The sequence below is a fragment of the Pimephales promelas genome, chromosome 6 (assembly GCF_988280905.1).
Source record: "Pimephales promelas chromosome 6, fPimPro1.hap1.1, whole genome shotgun sequence".
In the NCBI taxonomy this organism is placed as follows: Eukaryota; Metazoa; Chordata; class Actinopteri; order Cypriniformes; family Leuciscidae; genus Pimephales; species Pimephales promelas.
In genome coordinates this window covers 3,642,143-3,663,895 of record NC_142774.1, presented here as the reverse complement: position 1 = coordinate 3,663,895, position 21,753 = coordinate 3,642,143, and the positions used below count along the sequence as shown (strand labels likewise).

At 36.7% G+C, this 21,753-nt stretch overlaps 1 protein-coding gene across 3 annotated transcripts in view; it reads left to right on the top strand.

The window, feature by feature from the left end:
• The window catches only part of tsc2 (TSC complex subunit 2), a 50,866-nt gene that overhangs the window by 16,584 nt on the left and 12,529 nt on the right, over positions 1–21,753 (top strand). For 2 of the 3 annotated variants that reach the window (XM_039685229.2, XM_039685228.2), the window contains 7 exons: positions 922–1,050; positions 8,550–8,711; positions 10,223–10,378; positions 11,627–11,739; positions 13,256–13,510; positions 16,708–16,893; positions 20,406–20,551. In XM_039685229.2, the coding sequence (XP_039541163.2) occupies positions 922–1,050; positions 8,550–8,711; positions 10,223–10,378; positions 11,627–11,739; positions 13,256–13,510; positions 16,708–16,893; positions 20,406–20,551 (1,147 nt within the window). The remainder of the gene's footprint in view (positions 1–921; positions 1,051–8,549; positions 8,712–10,222; positions 10,379–11,626; positions 11,740–13,255; positions 13,511–16,707; positions 16,894–20,405; positions 20,552–21,753) is intronic. The other variant, XM_039685230.2, reaches the window with a different exon arrangement.

The following is a 21,753-nucleotide window of genomic DNA, read 5'->3' as shown; positions in this document are numbered from 1 at the left end:
TCTTAAATATACATGCATGTGTGTGGATTTATATATCTAAAATAATTACACGCAGTGCACCCACATATATTATTTAAACACAAACTTTTATTTTGGATGCGATTAATCGCGATTAATCATTTGACAGCCCTATTTTATTCGTTTACCTGTATCCGAGAACTGTGAAAATGCATATGCGACGTTAAATTATTGATGTAAACATTAAGGCTTCACCAGAAAATCAACCTTAATCTGAAAATATGCATGTAAATGTATTTCAAAAATATATTTTCAATGCCAGGCATCACATTCTCCATTCCAGCTTCTAGTTTAACTTCATCCCGTCATTCATCTGTGTGTTTATTTGCTGTATTAATTCACATACACATGATCACATCACTGTTTTCCTATTGCTATTAATTTCCAGTATAATGATCATTGCAGTGTCTTGAGTGCTTTTTTCTTCCCCTGTACCAGTATGTTTGTGCTCTCTGATGAGTGTATTCTTTGTTTTCTCCAACTCTTTCATTTTTTTGGTAGAATGCTGAGAGTATATTGCTTACTTTATGCCTTGTCATGTGACTGTTGATCTTTTATATGCTGTCTCTCCTTCCAGTTTTCAGTTTCCTCCTCTGTTATTGTTTCGTTTTTTAAATGTCGTCCCTGTTTTCCGGTTCTCAGTGTGCACTGCTGACCAAGTTACCTTTTGTTTTCCTTTCACTTCCTTATTTGACCCCTCCCCCCTCCTCTGATTGGGTGTGGTTTGGGGGGGTGCCGACACTTCGGATCCGTCACCTGTGATTGGTCGCTGGCCCCTTTCGTGACACTCCACAACCAATCGCACTCCCCCATCCACCCATGCCGACGTGGTTAAAATATTCCCCAAATTCCCCCCAACTCTCCCTGGTCACGACCTTACCCTGACGCACGCCCTCGGGGCAGTTTGCGGACGACCAAAGTGGCGAAGCAAGGCCCCAGCGCAAACTCTCCCGTTAAAGACCTGAAAGATCTGTCGGCCATGGACGCCTTCCGCTCCCGAAGCATCAGTGTGTCCGAACATGCGGTGCGCAGGTAGACCATTTTTGGTAACATCAGCAACCGATTTATATCCCTACTTTTCCTTTTCTGTATGCAGGGACGGTGGGCGGGGCTTGGGCATTGGGGGCGGGCGATGCGGGCTGGGCGTGGACATCTGGTTTGGGCTAATTCTGATTGGGCAGGAAAGGGTGCATGCTGGAGGGGGGGGTTTGTCTTTTTCTTTCGTGTCATTGGTGGAAATGTTGACCGCATGCGCTGAGCCTGGCCACTGACTTGCGTGCACCCGTTTTAATTTGAACCTAACCCCGTTTTGTATTTGCTTTTACCGTGCTTTATTGTGCTGTTTGTGATGGTTTTCATTCGAATGTTGTTGTTTTTTTTTAACCATGAACAAATGGTGGTATTACGGAGGCCCTAAAGGGATATGATGATGAGAAGAAAAAAATGAGATGGGAGGAAAAGTAATATTTCAATGCTTTTGCTATATTTCGCGAAAATTTTTTTGTTCGGACGAGAAGCTTCGCGTTTACTCTCCAAATTTTGTATTCTCTCACAAAATATTTACGTTCCCTCACAAAAAAGTTTTACGTTCTCTTGCAAAACTGTGCGTTGCATTGCAGAAACTTTGCGTTCAGTCTCAAAACTTTTACGTTCTCTCGCAAAACTTTGCGTTTCTTTGCAGAAACATTGCGTTCAATCTCAAAACTTTTACGCTCTAACGCAAAACTTTGCGTGTCTTTGCTGAAACATTGCGTTCAATCTCAAAACTTTTACGTTCTCTCGCAAAACTTTGCGTTTCTTTGCAGAAACTATGCGTTCAATCTCAAAACTTTTACGCTCTAACGCAAAACTTTGCGTTTCTTTGCAGAAACATTGCGTTCAATCTCAAAACTTTTACGTTCTCTCGCAAAACTTTGCAGAAACTTTGCGTTCAATCTCAAACCTTTTACGTTCTAGCGCAAAACTTTTTTATTCGGCCGAGAAGCTTTGCGTTTACTCTCCAAACTTTGTATTCCCTCACAAAATATGTATGTTCCTTGACAAAAAAGTTTTATGTTTCTCGCAAAACTTTGCATTTCTTTGCAGAAACTATGCGTTCAATCTCAAAACTTTTACGTTCTCTCGCAAAACTTTGCGTTTCTTTGCAGAAACTATGCGTTCAATCTCAAAACTTTTACGTTCTCTCGCAAAACTTTGCGTTTCTTTGCAGAAACTTTGCGTTCAATCTCAAAACTTTTACGTTCTAGCGCAAAACTTTTTTAATCGGCCGAGAAGCTTTGCGTTTACTCTCCAAACTTTGTATTTTCTCACAAAATATTTACGTTCCCTCACAAAAAACTTTTATGTTTTCTCGCGAAACTTTGCGTTCAATCTCAAAATGTTTACGTTCTAGCGCAAAGCTTTTTTGTTCGCCCGAGAAGCTTCGCGTTTACTCTCAAAACTGTCGTTTTCCATCAATAATATTCTCTCGCAAACTTTTTCTTTCCCCTCAGAAACTTTGCGTTCAATCGCAAAACTTTATTTTTTTTACGCAGAAATTTTACGTTTACTCAAAACTTTTACGTTCTCTTGCAAAACTTTTGTGTTCCCTTGACAAACTTTGGTATTCACTCACAAAGCATTAACCTCACAAAAACTTTTACGTTCATACGCAAAACTTTGCGCTTTGTTGGTTGCGTTTTGCATTCCCTTGAGAAACTTAGCGTTTGCTCACAAAACATTTGTGTTCCCACAAGTTGCATTCACTCACAAGTAGTTTGTGATGAAAATAATACGAGGTGAGAGGAAAATCTACGTATATTTCAGCTCTTGCAAAAAAGTTGTACGTTCTCTCACAAAACTTTGCGTTCAGTCGCAAAACTTTTACGCTCTAGTGCAAATCTTTTGCGTTTCCTTGAGAAACTTCATGCTCGATTTCAAAACTTTTACTTTCTCGCGCAAAACTTGTGTTCGCACGAGATGCTTCGCGTTTACTCTCAAAACTTTTACGCTCTCTTGCAAATCTTTAACGTTTACTCGCAAAACTTTAGTGTCCCCCTGACAAACTTTGGTATTCACTCACAAAGCTTTAACCTCACTTTTAAACTTTTACGTTCTCTCGCACAACTTAGTGCTTTGTGGTTGCGTTTTGCGTCCCCTTGAGAGACTTTGGTTTTTGCTCGCAAAACTTTTGTGTTCCACCAATAAAAATAGTTGTATTCTGTCGCAAATAATTTGTTCCCTCTCAAAAAAGTTGTACGTTCTCTCGCAAAACTTTGCGTTTCTTTGCAGAAACTTTGCGTTCAATCGGAAATCTTTTTCATTCTAGTGCAAAACTTTTCCGTTTCCCTGAGAAACTCAAAAAATTTACTTTCTCGTAACTCAAAACTTTTGCGTTCGAACGAGATGCTTCGCGTTTAATGTTACGCTCTCTAGCAAAACCTTTGCGTTCCACTGAGAAAATTTGCGTTAATTCGCAAAACGTTTGTGACGGAAATAATAGTTGAGAGGAAAAACTCTTTTGCCAGTGCAGTTTTTCGGGAAACACAGTATTTCTGTGAGACAATACAAAAGTTTAGCGAGCAAGCGCACAAGCATTGAAATGTAGCATTTCTTCCCAGCTGTTTTTTTCCCCTTCTCCATGTCCCTTCAAGGGCTCCATACTGGATACAGGAAGCATGTGATATTAAAAAAGCGGAAGTAGACAGACAGTCACACAATCTAGCGTCCAGCTTTTCTATCTTTGCCGTTTCTTGAGCGAAATGAACAGCAGAAATTCAGCTCCCAAACACTAGGGGGCGCACTCAACTTTCACAGCCTGCCGCCTGTTTTAACCTTCACTTACTCACATCCTATTATTCACACTCTCTTTACACACGATCCAGGTAAGTATCCATCCATGCTTCATCAAAGTGCATTTTGAACCATGAACATAGAGCAAAAAACGCTGCAAACACACTGAAAATGCTACACTGACGCCCTGTTTTTACCCAATTTAACAAGTATGGAAATTCTGAAATGTCATTTCAAACCCATATGATTCATATCTGTGGTCTTTCCACTACACACTGGTGATAATCAGCCTCATTTTCATTCGCACACATTTAAATATGAAGTGCTACTCAATAACTCATAACCAGCAGAGGGCAGCGTTGCATCAGACGAGAGACTCGCAGTAACGTCTGTGTTTTATTAACCCAGTGCATCTAATTACCATCAAATCTATTAATTAGTTCAGTGTCTACAAGTTAAAGGATGTTTAGAGAATAGAAAGTCCTTTATTATAGCAAGCACAGGGATTTCATACGGCATATTTGTTTTATTATCTAGATTACCGTGCCAAAGTATTTCTGTGCCAAGGGGTTTTGTGTTTGGACCGTTCCAAGGTTGCTCTTTATGATTTAATGACATTTTTGGCAAGCTAATTATTCTTTGATGGATTTAAATCGCAAGCCTGAGTTGAAAGTCAACATGAAGAAACTGTACCGCTTTGGTTTTGTCGCATAAATCAACTGGGAAATGAAACTTTTTCTGTGTTTCCCCTCTAAATGAATCAAATATTAATTGCTCACTAGATATCCAGTGAAGAAATGAATATACTCTGAACGCATTTATATTCAGCGGCTTAATGCATCTTATTATTATCATCATCTACTCCACACTCATCAACAATCATCCGCTAATGGAGGGGCTTGATGAACAGTGCAATGTTTTCAGTGTGTGACACAGCCGAGAAAAGATGTTTATGTTGGAATTTGATCCACTTGCATCATGATACCAAAGGAAGGGTTTGATATTATGATCAGCTGTACTGGACGCCCACGATTCAGAGACTTGATGGAGGTTTCATGAATCTTATCTTGGTTTTATTTGGGTTTTCCTAATCTGGGATGTGCAAACAGATATGCTGAGGACATTAAAGCATTGTAGTTCAACTCTGAGATGAGGCGTCCACTTCAGCTGGACACAAACTGGGACAAACGCTCTCTTTCTCTCTTTCACTCTCGCTCTGTCTGTGTGTGTGTGTGTGTGTGGGACCTGATTGCACAGACTTATTGGACTCGTGTCACTTAAATTGAGGTCTCCATGGGTTAACACGCTTATAAATCATACAGAATTATTATTTTTTTAAATGTATAAATGCAAAATGTGTCCTGTTATGGCTAGGGTTAGTGTCAGGGGGTAAAATGTACTGTATAAAAACCATTACGTCTATGGAGTCATCACAAAGATGATAAACCAGACTGTGTGTGTGTGTGTGTTGGATGGACGCTCCAGTGATATGCTATGGTGCGCTACACCAGAAGGTTGTTGGATCGATCCCGGTGAGGAAAAAGTCAATTGTGTCCTTGAGCAAAAGCACCGAAGGAATGCTCTCGATTCAGCGTAATCTTTTATCTACAGCATCGAGTCAATTACTACGGAAAATAGCGTTGACCCTTCCTTCAGGTTGAGTTTGTTTACATAAACACATTTATAATGGGAGTAAAGGGCTTAAATGCTTGATTTCTTTTGTTTCTGCACAAAAATTGTTGCTATTTAAGCTGGAAACGTATTGGTGTTAGTATTGTTTAGTGGTTTTATGACAAGGAAAGCAAGGGATTTCAGCACACTGATCTGATCTGTTAAAATAAATATTAAGTTTTTAGTACCTTAAATGTATTACTTTTCCCCGTTTACTTCTATTTTATGTGCATTATTATAACCGTGAAAAGCTGATTTAAAGTCTTCGTCCTTCATGAAATTAGTTCAGTTGCCTAAAAATGTGCATTTAATTAGCTGGAAATTACCTTTAAAAATGTGCATTTAAGTTAGAAAATTATTTGAAATATATATATATATATATTTATATATATACACACACACACACACACACACATAAATAAGAATGTTTTATACTTAAAATAATTAAAATACGTGTATATATAATTTATTTAAGATATAAATATTATTTACTAACTTATAGTAATAAGTTAATAATATGAAATAATAAAAATTATATGTGTGTGTGTGTGTGTGTGTGTGTGTGTATAGTAAATACAAATATTTTATATGTAAAATAATTAATGTTATTTGACTATCAAAATATAATTAGTACCTACTTTATAATCAAATAAAAAATGTGTATGTATATTTTGCTATATATTAAAATATAATTATTTACTTTATAATGAAATAAAGACAATTTATTAAAGACAACTTAAACTTATTTATTTTAGAGGATTATTTCAATATATATTATATATATATAAACACACACGCGAGAGTAAATAAAGTAAATAGTACGTAAATAAGTAAAATAAGTAGATAAAAATATTTAATACTTAAAATAATTAAAATGTGTACATTTAATTTACATCCTATTAAGATATAGTTATTATTTACTGATAAAATAATTAAATATATATTTATTTATAAATAAATACAAATATTTTATAATTAAAATAAATAATGTTATTAACGATTACAATATAGTTATTACTTTATAATTTAATAAAGTGAATGTATATTTTACTTTATATTAAAATATAATTTTTTTATAGTCTAATAAAGAGAATTTATTAAAGACAAAATAAATAACAAATATGAATATTTGAATATGCAATTTTTGAAATAAATATTTAGTATTTTTTTTATTGCTGTCTTTATTGAATAGGGTAGTGTAGAGGAGACATTTCTTTGCACACCAGAGATGATCTGCGTCACAACCTTATCCGTGTGAAATATTGACCTTCAAGTCCAGGTTGCTGAAGGTGAAGTATAGTTATAGTTTTTATTTTGATAGTTTGATAGTTTATAAAAGTTTGACATCAGATGACGCAGGTCACACTGAAACTCCTTTATTATGTCGAGTGCGCTTGACGCCCACATGGACTCGTTTCCTTTGTTCCCTATTGAGATACAATGAAAATGGCCTTTTGTTGATTACATGCGTAGACTTGTGCATGTGTGTGTTTTGTCATTGTCATCCTGACTCAGGCTTGTTGTGAAGGTGTTGCTATCGGAGGTGGTTCTGGATGGTTTTGTGCAGTTGCTAAGGACATCTCTAGTTGGTTCATCACTCACACACTCATTAGAGTGGATCTAATAGGGAGGAAAACGTCGTCACTTCCACGTCTCCTTAGCCAGATGTCTGGAGCTTAGGGTCTGTTGGTGATAAATGGCTGCTGTTTACTCCTCGCCAGTATTGTTACACACACACACACACACATCAAATTTGTGATTTCTGGATGAGGAGTTCACCTGTTCCTGATGTAAATGTCAAAAGTGTGTCGTGTGTGTCGTCTTGCATGGAGATGATGTGGGCTCGGTTGATTTCCCCTGGGATGCGGTTGCCTTGGTTACAGAAAGGCAGGATGCTGATGGCGGTCTCAGATTAATGTGATCATCTAGATAATCACACAAGTGTGTGTGTGTGTGTGTGGCAGCTGAACGTGTCTGGTGTGGTTTCGTCTTGTTATGCCCTCTCTCTCTCTTGCTCAAAGTTTGTCCCTGTTGCAGACCCAGTTTTGTGTCACTTTAGAGAGAAGTAGAAAGGACGTCAACTAAACAAAATGAAAAAAGGAATCGTTCACCCAAAAATTAAGATTATTTAAAAAATGAATGCATATTTAAAACACGATTGGTCAATGCACAACGGTGTAAAGCACAAATGAGATTTACAGTGAATAATTACTGAAATTTGGATCTGTTCCTTGCAACAAAAAAAAAATCCATAAATTTCTTCTAAAGACTTTGAATGTAGTGCACGAGTCATATGGGCCACTTTTAGGAAACTTTAAATGTTTTACGACAGTTTTGAAGCTAGTCAAGTGGTTTTAGAATGACATGCGAGTGAAAGTGTTATTTTAGTATTATTTATATACTATTTTAGTATTAATATTCTGAATGAACTTTTATTTTAAGTTTAAATAAAGTTTTAGTAATTATGTTCGATGTGATGAATCAATTTGACCGCACAAATTTCTATACAAATCTATTTTTATATCAGTTTTTAGAATCATTTTATTTTCATTAGTTGCCAAGGCAACATTTCTAATTGAAATTGAATTGGTTCACCTACATGGTTTCAATTAACGATTGAAATAAAATGACTCTTATTATTCTCCGGGTTAGATAACACTGGCGAGTGAGTCCTTTTTTTTTTTTTTTTTTGGGTGAGCTGTTCCTTTAAGCAAAGATGAACAAACATAATATGTTTAATTTGATTCATGGAGTATGAGTCTGTGTGGAGTTTTAACTGCATGTGTGTGTGTTTTCAGTGGGTCACTCCAGCTTCAATCATCATCTGAATCTGACTCTCTGGCTTCACACGGTGTCCTAAACAGCCGTGACTCCATGGCAAGCAAAAAAAGACAGTGTAGCTCCGCCCACACTGTGATGTCATAATCGGAATCAAGTGAATCGGAACTGGAATCAGTTATTAGTTGAACATTCCGTTGGCATCATGTCTGGTTAGGACACTGTGAAGCAATGACTCCTCAAGTACCAGTTTGTGAATCTGACCTCTGACCTTATGCGTGTGTGTGACCCCTGACCCCCGTCCTGTGCAGGATGCAGACGTCCACCACCACCTGCAGCCTGGGTTCGGCCGACGAGAACGCGGTGATGCAGGCAGACGACGCGCTGAAGACGGTCCACCTGGAGCTGACCGAGACCTGCCTGGACATGATGGCCCGATACGTCTTCTCCAACTTCTCTGCGCTGCCCAAGAGGTGCCCAGCTGGACTTCACAATCACAGCACTAGTTTAATCACATTTAATTCAATTAATCACGATTCAATGCGTCAATATTTGCAGTTGAATATCAGTGTTTGATGAAAAAACACCATTGAGTGACGTGAAGATAATTAAATGTGTTACATTCTCATGTTAGATAACTGCGTTGAGCATTTTAATTAATATTTTTAATGCGTGTATATTTTATATTATATTAATTATATTATTTAAAAAACATAATAATAATATATAGTAATAAAAAATGCACTAAATTAACACATACATTTTTATCAGGTTTAAAAAAAGGATAAAATATTAATTAATTAATTATAATAATTTCCCTAATTAATTTCCTATTTCCCTAAACTGAAACTGATTAACTGTTAATTTTTTTTAGCATTTATTTAAATTTAATATTTTTCAAATGTAATGCATAATAATAATAATTAATTAATTATAATAATTTCCCTAATTAATTTCCTATTTCCCTAAACTGAAACTGATTAACTGTTAATTTTTTTTAGCATTTATTTAAATGTAATATTTTTCAAATGTAATGCATAATAATAATAATTAATTAATTATAATAATTTCCCTAATTAATTTCCTATTTCCCTAAACTGAAACTGATTAACTGTTAATTTTCTAGCATTTATTTCAATTTAATATTTTTCAAACGTAATGGATGATAATAGAAATAATAATAGCATTAATAACAATTGCTCAACTTTACACTGACACATTTATTAGTTATTCATTTGTATTGTTTAAATTGTATAAAATAAAATAAAACTACCTTAAAGTGGTTGGTAAATATTAAGTGGTAAACTTAAATAACAAAGTATTGTGAACATTTGTTTAAAATATATTTTAAAAATATTAAAAACAACTGAAAGAAAAACATTTTAATTTGTAGAAGTCAGTATTCGTGTTTGAATGTTTGAATCTCACTGGCCAATAAAGTATAATCTTTTATCTCGCGCATCAATGCACTAAAAGCTCTTTTACCGTCGGATTTTAAACGAAAGGAATTGTTTTCAAAGTGAGTTACAAATGAATGAAATTACAAAGTGTCGGCTAATTGAACGAATGCATTGAAGATGCACGCGGAGCTGCTGCTGATTCGGCTTTTCTTCTTTTCTTTAGGTTAGTTTACACACTTTTTGGCAGAGCTGTAATTGCTTGACCTTCATCCTTTTGTTTGCTTTCTAATCTTCAAATAATATTAGTTTTTCACCTGTGCCGAAGCAGACCGGCTGAACGCGCCCTTGATCCACCTTTTGTTCCAGAGCAAACTTATTTCTCAGTCAGTCTTGCAATAGTTGTTTTGGTCTCTATGTGAATATTCAAATGAACCGATATCCTCATTCGGCCGGTTGTTGGGGAAAGTGTAGATTTTAGTCTTTTTAGTGTGAGAACAGAAAACTCGTGTCTTGAATGTGTTTTTCCTCACAATAGCATCTCCAGTGTCTTGTGAGACGAGTTATCGACTCTCTGTCTCTCTCAGGTCTCCCATTGCCGAGTTCCTGTTATCCGGTGGACCCAGTATGACTTGGCTGGTTGGGAATAAGTTAGTCACTATAACAACCAGTGGCGGTTCCCGGACCCAAGCCCTTCTCGGTCTGGACATGGTAGAAAGACCCGGAGGAGGAGAAAAGACCAGGTTACAAACATTTAACTCTTTCCCCGCCAGCGTTTGCCTGCCACCGCCGGTGTTTTATTGATCATTTTCATGGCCCCCAGAATATTTTGTTGCATGTATATCTGAACATGCATTATATAAAAAGAAATCAACTGCTTTTAAACAAAAAAAAATGTTTTATTGTAGCTTCATGCATTCGTTTTATTGATCAACTTTCGAATGTGGGTAAGAAATCATGTGGGTAACATCAAAAAGAAATCATGATTTGTCAAAGACTACATCCAGATCAGATTCAGAATGATGATGAAAACACAGATGGAGTAGATCGAATCCCTGAAGCTTCACAGTCCTAAAGGGTCGACATTCATTCAGTAACATTAGGCATTTTTGATTTATATTCTGTTTAATGTTGACGATCACGTTATTTTACATATGCACATGATAACATATGAGATCGTTCGTTTTTTGCATCTTCTTTGCATGCGTTTTGATCAGGAGATTCAGTCTCTTTCAGAAGATGTGTAATAGCGCCCCCTACCGGATAAGCCGGAAATATCCGTCAGTGGCGGGGAAAGATGCGAGACCTACATCAAGATGTTAGGTCTGGGAACTCATCATTGACAGGGCACAATATCCGAGGGGCGGGATAAACGCTTGTCTTTCACATTCTCTCTGCACGCAATTGGATAGCGCTACAACCAATCAGAGCAACGAAGAAGGTGACGAGTGACGACTGAGTCCCATGCGTTTTCCCACCAGCGGAGCAAGTTGATGTATTAAACTTTTACCGTATCCAGTCGGCAAAACTCCAAACACATCTTTTTTTTTTTTATGACTCAAATGCCGTTGTTTGTTCTGGTTTCAAAGAAAAGCTTAAGTTCAAATCATCCAGAGTCGCGGTCAAAGCCGAATCGAAAGACAGCTGTTCGCCAGCAGCAGCCATTCTTTGTTTTCGAGTAGCAGTGAACCGTCGTCATTATGTTAACCCCGGCCGCCAACTCTATACACGATGTGATTGGCCTGACCAGAGTTTGGTTTTTCCAGTTAGAGTTGCTAGACTTCACTGGCTGGCAAATATTTTTTGCTGCCGCTAGGGTGCGTTTTGATTTCTAGGCTAGGGGAAAGAGTTAAACTCAAAAGACTTGGTTTGCCACAAGTTGTTTCGACACAGGAAAATCAATAGCCTCATGTGACAGTGCTTACTGGTCTGAGTCTCGTAAGAGAGAGTCTAAAGATATAAAAACATGTCCATATATGAATGTTCTGCAGGTCGGACCCGTCTCTTCACACACTGCAGACGAAAGAGGCTCCGGCTATACTAGAGTCACAGTCCGGCCAGCAGATCAACACCACCACTCGCCAACGAGTCCGCTCCAGATCAGGTGCCAGTGCTCTCGTCCAATCAAATGGGCCAAATCTCTTATGCTGTTCTTTTTTGCTTGCTTCAAAGAGTTGTCATGATCATTTTCCACATTTTGACCCAGAAGTTGGCTACTGTACCTTTAAGACCTCTATATAGACCATTTTGCAATATGTAAACAACACTTGTACAGAAACACTTCCTGTTTCAGTGTGTAAATGGTTTCTTTATTTCAAATGTAAAGAAAACGTCTAAAAGATGTTTTATTTAACTTTTTGATTCAGTTGTATATGTTGTGTTGGTTGTATTTTATCTCAACGTTTATGTAGTGTTAAAAAACTGAAACAGGAAGTGCTTCTGGACCAGTGTTGTTTACATCTCGCAAAATGGTCTACTGTATATAGATTACTTTATAGACAGACTTACAGATAGATAGATGGATAGATAGACAGATATAGATAGATAGATAGACGGACAGACGGACGGACAGATGGACGGACGGATAGATTGATAGACAGACAGATAGATAGACAGACAGACAGATAGTCAGACAGATAGACAGACAGATATATAGACAGATATATAGACAGATAGTCAGACAGATAGACAGACAGATAGATAGATAGATAGATAGACAGATAGATAGACAGATAGACAGATATATAGACAGACAGACAGACACAGATAGATAGACAGATAGACAGACAGACAGACAGACAGACAGATAGATAGACAGATAGATAGATAGACAGACAGACAGACAGACAGACAGACAGATAGATAGATAGATAGATAGATAGACAGACAGACAGATAGATAGATAGATAGATAGATAGATAGACAGATAGATAGACAGATAGACAGATATATAGACAGACAGACAGACAGACAGACACATAGATAGATAGATAGACAGATAGACAGACAGACAGACAAATAGATAGACAGATAGATAGATAGATAGATAGATAGACAGACAGACAGACAGATAGACAGATAGATAGATAGATAGATAGATAGACAGATAGACAGATAGATAGACAGATAGACAGACAGACAGACACATAGATAGATAGATAGATAGATAGATAGATAGATAGATAGATAGATAGATAGATAGATAGATAGACAGACAGACAGATAGTCAGACAGATAGATAGACAGATAGACAGACAGATAGACAGATGGATAGACAGATAGACAGACAGACAGACAGATAGATAGATATATAGACAGACAGACAGATAGTCAGACAGACAGATAGACAGACAGACAGACAGACAGATAGATAGATAGATATATAGACAGACAGATAGTCAGACAGATAGATAGATAGATAGATAGATAGACAGATAGACAGATGGACAGACAGATAGATAGATAGATAGACAGACAGACAGACAGATAAATAACTGTTTGGTTTCCAGCGTTCTTCACAGTATCTTGTTGTGTATTCTAGTAGCAGTGATATACACCAGTATTATTAGCATATAGTATATTCTTTATTGAAGCTCTGACTCGTTCCCTCCTCTCTCCAGGTGGTCACGCTCTGCGGGCCGGTCCAGCTCAGAGTCTGAGTCCCCTGGTGGCGTCTCCCGAGGGCGAGTACAGCGGCCCGTTGCCTCCGCCCGGCCCCCCGCTGGACGTCCTGGGGTCCCAGAGGGGAATGGAGGACCACCCGTCCCCCTCTACCTCCCACAGCTCGCCCCCGTTCAGAGACAAGTCCTGCCTGGCGGAGTTTGTGCCCATGCTGACGCAGGGCTGGGCAGAGATCTTCATCCGCAGACCCTCAGGTACCACAGACGCCAGAAATAACCAGTGCGTGCTTTACCTCGTAACCTTGGCCCGGGGCCGCAATTATCGCCCACTCGCCCCCCAGTTATGACACATTTGTGCACAGCATTAAAAGTAAATCATAATAACTGCTGTCCAAGCGCGTTTCAGCGGCGCATGAGCGCACATGCGGCCCGCAGGGGTTGTCATGCCATTTTAATAGTTTCATAATAGTTTGACTCACACCTGCCGTGCCCACGGGCCTGGTTTTCCTCCGCCCGCCTCCGAAGGAAGAAAAGCTCCGGAGCATTTTGCAGAATTCATATTTTTGCATTAATTGTGACGTGTCCTTGAACGCTTTGCTTCTGGAAGAATAGCACATGGCGTGATGTTCCTTCAGTCCGAGTCCTGAGGATTTCAGAGCGCTGCTATTGCGGTTTTGTTCCTCTCTCTCTCTTTGTCCGTCTCTTTCTTCCTGAGGTCTGCTTTATAGGGCTCTTGATGCAGTCTCAACCGCTTTTGTGTGTTTTAGATTCAGTGTGTTCTTATTTTTCTGTCCTTCCAATCTGGCTTTCGCTCTCTGTCAGTGTTTAGTTTAGTTTATTTCATGAGAAATTGTTTTGTAGTAATATAAATAAAATAAAGTAATTAATGGTGTAAAATATAAAATAATTAAAAAAATCTAAATGTTTACATATATATATATATATATATATATATAATAATTAAAAAATCTAAATGTTTATATATATAAAATAATTAAAAAATGTAAATGTTTATATATATAAAATAATTACAAATCTAAATGTTTATATATATATATATATATATATATATATATATGATAATTTAAAAAGTCTAAATGTTTAGATATATATATATATATAATAATTAAAAAATATAAATGTTTAGATATATATATATATATATAAAATAATTAAAAATCTAAATTTATATATATATATATATATATATATATATATATATATATAAATGTTTTTAAAAAATATGTACACTGCTAATATTTCATTTGACTTCTTTCTTGGTTTTTCATTCAACTCATGACAAAGTGGCCTCCTCAAATTTTTATTTTAGTCAAATGTTTATTCTGACCTTCAAATGTGCAAACATAAGTCATATTAAATCAAGTAACCAATAAAATAAGCTCAAATCAAATAAAGCATTGATAAATTAATATGTAAATGTTAATTTAACTACACACACTCTCTCTCTCTCTCTCTCTCTTTATAAATAAGATCCAAATGGCTCTGGTTCCTCGAGGCAATAAACTCGGCAGAATATTTCATTAGTGTGTGTGTGTAATTAAGTTTTCCGTGTGTGTCATGCGGAGTGGCCAGATGCTGATGCAGATGTTGGTTTAGTGGATAAATGGGCATAGCTGGAGATCTTAATCCTCCTCTGTTGTGCGTGTTTGTTATGTGTGTTAAAAAAATTGCTGGCCATAAATATTTCAAATTCAATCATGACAACTCTCAAAGTCGTTTTTTGGTATGTTTATGAATGGTGGTATGGACTTGGTTCTGCCATTAGATACACAGATACACTGCTGTGAGTGTGTAAGATATGCTGCTGCTTATAGTGAACACTGAACCAGACTGTTTAAATGTCATTGGCTGCAGGATCAGCATCAGCTTGTGCCTTGCGATAATGTTGTGATTGCATGTAAAGGTTGCAGATTGTCGGTTTACACCTGGGCTTTTCATGCGTTATCAAAATGATTCCGTTTTTCGCTTTTGTGAAAAAATTGTTTGATTTCAGAGACGTAAGTGTTCATTGAATCAATTTTAAAATCGATTTTCCATGTCTAAAGACGTTTCCATTTTCAACACCAAATACAGGCAAATCCCCGCCCCATAACAGGCATTTGGACGAGCGTAACGAGGCGCTCGAGACGCGCACAAGTCAGCAATATTTCTGATGATTTATTGCTGTGAAGTTTAATGCGCAATGACAAACAGGAGCGCAACATTCAGGGATTGAGATTAACACCCTCGACCCGACAAATGCGGGTAAAAGTGAACTTTGGGCGAGAAACGCTGTCAGATCACGAGCCAATCTGGCGAGCCAATCTATATTTTCTGTGTAAGTTCGTGTAAGCGTGGATTTAGCACAAATACGCAACTCGTGAGTCCTCATGATATATTAAATACAGCGTATAGCGCACAATCTGCATATTTCTGGCTAACTTGATCACACACGTCACGACGCAACAAATAACGGCGCGCTTCTTCACTTGCATTAAAGGGGTGATGAAGTGAGAAATCAAATTTTCCTTGAGCTTTCATCATATTATAAGAATATCCTGTAAGTTTCAGAACTGAAAACGTCCTTGTTAGTCCAATAAAAGCTTTTATTGACACCAGGCTCAGCAAACGACTCGTTTTTCAAAGGGGGGAACTAAAGAGGATAAAACACCACCCCAGCAGGAGAAGATCAACGCCTACTTCAACACGGCCGGTTTAGCCCCGCCCACCGATTCGCGCATTACACGCATAGCTAAATAACATAGATGCCTACCTCGTGATGACAAACTGGATCAAGAGTTTATAACTCATTATAATACGCAAAACTGTTATCCACTCACAGCAGTGCGCGTTTACTTCCAAGTCTTCAGTGCGAGACGCCCATAAAAACCGAGCGTTTTGGAGCTAGGCTCAAAACTAGGGTAGAAAATAGCCTATTACTTATTCATTTTGATTTTTTTGAATGCAAAAACCAAGCGAACGTCATAAGTTGACCTCAGACAACAATATAATACAATTTAAAAAGCCAGTTCATGACCCCTTTAAAGTAATAGCGAATAACCGAAAAGACGTTGTTGTTTTCCAACATCCTACATGTCTCTGTGCTGTATTGATCTGTATTGATCACATTTTTGGTAAAAAAATGAAAGAAAGAAAAAAAGGCTGTTAAAATCGATTCCCTATTTTCGTTTTTGAAACTTGTGTTGGTTGGTCCAATCGATTGTGCAATTATGAAATAATGTCACTTCTGTTGCTGTTCACGGTCAGGGACTATTTTTTCTTCATGAAAGTTGCATTGATGCTTATTTTTTGGCTTTAATAAAACAAATCCCTGAGCCCTTCAGCCGTGACTTATTCCCGATACAGCACAGCCTCTCCTACCTTATTGCTTTCCAGTTGGCATTTGCCTGATTCTGTAAATCTGCTCTCGTGTGTTGTCTGTCTCTGCTCAGGGAACACCAGCTGGCTGATGTGTCTGGAGAACCCGCCGAGCCCCTTCTCCTCGGAGCTGGGGAACCTGCCGCTGCAGGAGCTGTCCAGCGTGCTGATGGCCATGGACGGGGTGAAGGAGCCCCGGAGCGATGCCCCTGGAGCCCCCCCGCAGGGCAGGCCCTGTCCCATCCAGCGGTCCAACACCGGTGAGCCGCACGACTCCAGCGTCTGATCTCTGATGTTTATACACAGCTGAAATGAGTTCAAAGAGTATATCGGGTGCTCTAGTATGCTCAAGGAGTAGTTCACTTTTAAAAAAACTTTTTCTGATAATTTACTCACCCCCATGTCATCCAAGATGTCCATGTCTTTCTTTCTTCAGCCGAAAAGAAATGAAGGTTTTTGATGAAAACATTCCAGGATTTTTCTCGATATAATGGACTTCAATGGGAACCAAACGGTTCAAGGTTTAAAAGACCGTTTCAGTGAAAACTGCAAACTGTTCAAAGGGCTTTAAATGATTCCAGACGATGAATAAGGGTCTTATCAAGCGAAACGATCGCTCATTTAATAAATAAATAACAAAGTTTAAGTTTTATAAGCTCAAATACTCGCCTTGCTCTGTTCTGTGATGTGCGTTCGTGACTCTCCTGTTCAAACTCGTTCATCAAAATGAATGAATCTTTTTTCGTGTCATTTGGTTCATTCAATGAACGAGTTGACTCTGGAAAAGATTTGTTCATTTTGATAAACGAGTTCGAACAGGAGAGTCACACAGAACGGAGCAAGGCGAGCATTTGAGCTTATAAAACTTAAACTTTGTAATTTATTTATTAAATGAGCGATCGTTTTGCTTGATAAGACGACCCTTATTCATCGTCTGGAATCGTTTAAAGCCCTTTAAAACTGCACTAAAACTAACATATATAACAACTAATTTGGACCTTGAACCGTTTGGTCCCTATTGAAGTTCATTATATGGAGAAAAATGCTGGAATGTTTTCATCAAAAACCTTAATTTCTTTTCGACTGAAGAAAGAAAGACATGGACATCTTGGATGACATGGGGGTGAGTAAATAATCAGCAAAGGTTTTTTCAAAAGTGAACTAATCCTTTAAATAAGAGATCTAACGCTAAAATCTGAATTTTTTTCAGTTTTTTAAAAATGTATCAAAAATTTTTATTTATTTTTTATTTTTATTTTTTTATTAGTTTTTTAAATCAAGCACCGCTCTTTTTCGCTGCTATCAGTTGGATACAGTGTCTTTTGCGGCTCGCGCAGTCGCGCACCGTCTTCACACGGACGCGCGCTTCAAACTATCGCCATTGCAGAGACCTCTGGATTGTGTTGCTAATAACTTGCAATGTATAACTATCAGACCGGCCCTCGCGGCCTCGAAACACCACCGCCCCACCGGGAAAAGATCCGACTCTCCTGATCGCCACTCCGCTACTGACAGGCGGCCACTGTATCACGTGTGCTCGCGCGTGCAGCCGTCTCGCGGTAGTGTTTGTCTCATGACAGCTGCCGCTTCTTTGCTGCGTGCGTGAGGAGAAACACAGACGTGCGTGGCACACACCAACATGAAATACGTCTCTTACAAATCTGGGTCGCGGTCATTCATAAAAGTATCGATACTAATAAATTTAGGTATCGTGAGGTTTTTAATTTCCGAGTATCGCGATACTTTTGAAGTATCGGTGCACCGTGCAACACTATAGCGAACCTCCTGCCGCCGTCTACGCTGAGAGAGCGAAACAAACGAAATAAACACAATGAGAAAGCATTTGCCATCCAGACCTCTTTACAGATCATGCTCTCTCAGCCTGAGACTCTGACTGTAGTTTTGTTCTGTCATCTGGGTCCATGCGATGTTGATGGGTGTCCCTGTGTTGGTTTCTGTGTGTGTGTGTGTGCGCTGCAGTGGGCGCGCTCAGCTCTCTCTGCTCCCCTGATACACCCGGCAGGTTTCACAGGAGTATTTCCTGGGCAGGTAGATATATATATATATATATCTAGTGTGTATGTGGCTCTTTATTAACACCAGAACAAACCGACTAATCAAAGGTGAACTCAGCCAATCGAGAGAACAAGTGATTTTTTTTTTTTTTTTTCCTGGAGCTCTGTTCTCTTCCCTTTGCTCTTCTTCTTTCATCCATGAATTTGACCTGAAAGGCATCTTTCTCTTCTAAAGCTGCCCAGTTTCTGTCATCTGGTAATGTATTCCCTTTATGCGTGTGATTTGAATTTGACTCGCATAAAAGTGTTTCTGCGAGAGACGGGCCATGCGGATGGAAAGAAAGGTTTCAGCCTTTCTATATAGATCAAGAGTAACTGACATTTCACTTTTATGTGAAGATTTTTCATTCAGCATCAGTGTTTTAGGTTAAAAATGATATTTTGATATTTTAAAAATAGCTTTTTTCAGATTTAATCAACTTTTAGCTTTTAGTTTTCCTATTGTGACCGTTTTATTTTAAGTTCAAGAATGTTGATGTGTTATTATATCAATAAATAATTGTATGTACGTGCATTTACCTTCATATTAGGGCTGTCAGTCAATTAAACATTTAACTGAATTAGATATTGCAATTAATTAAATGACTCTCAATGCATTGGTATTTAAAATATCTTACATTTACATTTAGTCATTTAGAAGACGCTTTTATAAATAGGGCTGCCAAACGATTAATCGCGATTAATCGCATCCAAAATAAAAGTTTGCGTTTACGTAATATATGTGGGTGCACTGTGTATAATTATTATATATATAAAGAGTTCAGATGCAAAAGCCTCTAAATGCCATTTGAAATTTTGTTCTTTAATGATGATTTTTATCAACTTGTATATTTAAGTTCAGTGATTTCACTTAAATGGCAATGATAATTACCTATTAATTGTTATTTAAGTGAAATTACTGAACTTAAATATACAAGTTTGATAAAAATCATCATTAAAGAAGAAAATTTCAAATGGCATTTAGAGGCTTTTGCATCGGAACTCTTCATATATACATAAATACACACACATGCTTGTATATATTTAAGAAATATTTCCATGTATATACTGTATATAGATTTATATATAATTTATATTATATATAAGTATAAATATTTTATATATAAATAATATTTTTTTCTTAAATATACATGCATGTGTATGTTTTTATATATATACAAAATAATACACATTGCACAGACATATATTATGTAAACACAAACTTTTGTTTTGGATGCGATTAATCGCGATTAATAGCCATTTTATTACTTGCATACAAGAAAATATTTTTCTTAAGAGTAAATAATTTTTAGCTACAGTAAAACACCCAGCCATACTATCACTAGTCGGATTGGAGTACAATGAGTGCAACATGATGTCATCATTAATTTTGGATTTATTTTCCTGCAAGAGAGAGGCCGTTAAAAGTGTGTATCTGCTTTTTTTAACTTTCAGAGGTACATTAGCATACAGATGACACTCTTCAACTCTCATTTCTCTTCTCGTTGGGTGTCTGAAAGCAGCATGTTCTGTAAATCCTGCTTTATGTGTCCAGCTTGTGTGTGGTCAGAGTGTGTTAGTGCAGGTTTGGCTGTGCATGTATTAGAGTGACTTTAGGAGAGTTCCTAGACTAATGTTAGACGCTCCTCTGCTCGTGGATCCAGCACAGTCCGCCGTGACGCCGTCTTGTTGATTGTGCTCTCGCTGCCGTCCCACAGACTCCGTTGTGTTGGAGGAGGGTGTGCCGAGCAGGACGGGCGCGTCACCGGCGGAGTCGCAGGAGGAGGAGGAGGAGTTCGAGGCCGTTCCTTCTGAACCCATCTTCATGAGCACCATTCCGACACCAGCCGGCATGCTGAGCCGGGTAAAACACATTCATTTAATATATTATTGTTGCTATTTATTTATAAATACAATAATAATCACCATCATTATCAGAATACAATAATCAAAAAATCACAATATTAATATTCGCTATTTTATTCACATTATTGATATGATAAATTTTCATGTAATTCAAAAATTTAATAATCACAATATTAGTGTTATTATTGTTATATATATATATATATATATATATATAACAAAAACTGCGTGTGTGTGTGTGTGTATATATATATATATATATATATATATATACATATATATTATGTATGTACACACATGCAGTTTTTGTTTTTTATATATATATATATATATAAAACATATACATACACATATATATGTACACACATACATGCAATTTTTACGTTATATATATATATATATATATACACAGAGTTTTTGTTATATATAGTTATATATTATGTAATATAGTTATTTAATTCACATTTGTTTTTCAAATATATATATATTCACATTAGTAATATTCATATAATTATATATTAATAATCACAATATTAATAACATATATAACAATAATAACACTAATCTTGTAATTATTAAATTTTATAATTACATGAATATTGATAATATTAATAATGTGAATAAAATAGTGAATTTGAATAATTATCAATATTCATGTAATTATAACATTTAATAATCACAATATTAGTGTTATTATTGTTATATATATATATATAACAAAAGTTGTGTGTGTGTGTGTGTGTGTGTTTATATATTATGTATGTACACACATGCAGTTTTTGTTATATATATATACACACACACACACACACACACACATATTTTTTGTTATATGTAGTTATGTTTTATAGTTTTTTTTAATTCACATTTGTTTTCAAATACATATATATATATTCATATGATTATATATTAATAATCACAATATTAGTCATATATATATTTTTTTCCCCATTTATATATGACAGAGGGAGTTAATAGTTATATTTAATATATATTCTATTTACATTTATATGCATTATTTACACTTATATAATAATAATTATAATAATAATAATAAGTACTATGAATAATTGGTAATAATAACATTTATTTTCAGTTAATATAGTGTCAGTGTGCAGTTTCTCCGCAGCACTGCTAGTGAAAGACTAATATATTATCAGCCAGCAATTTTACTTTATTGACATTTATAAACCAAAGACT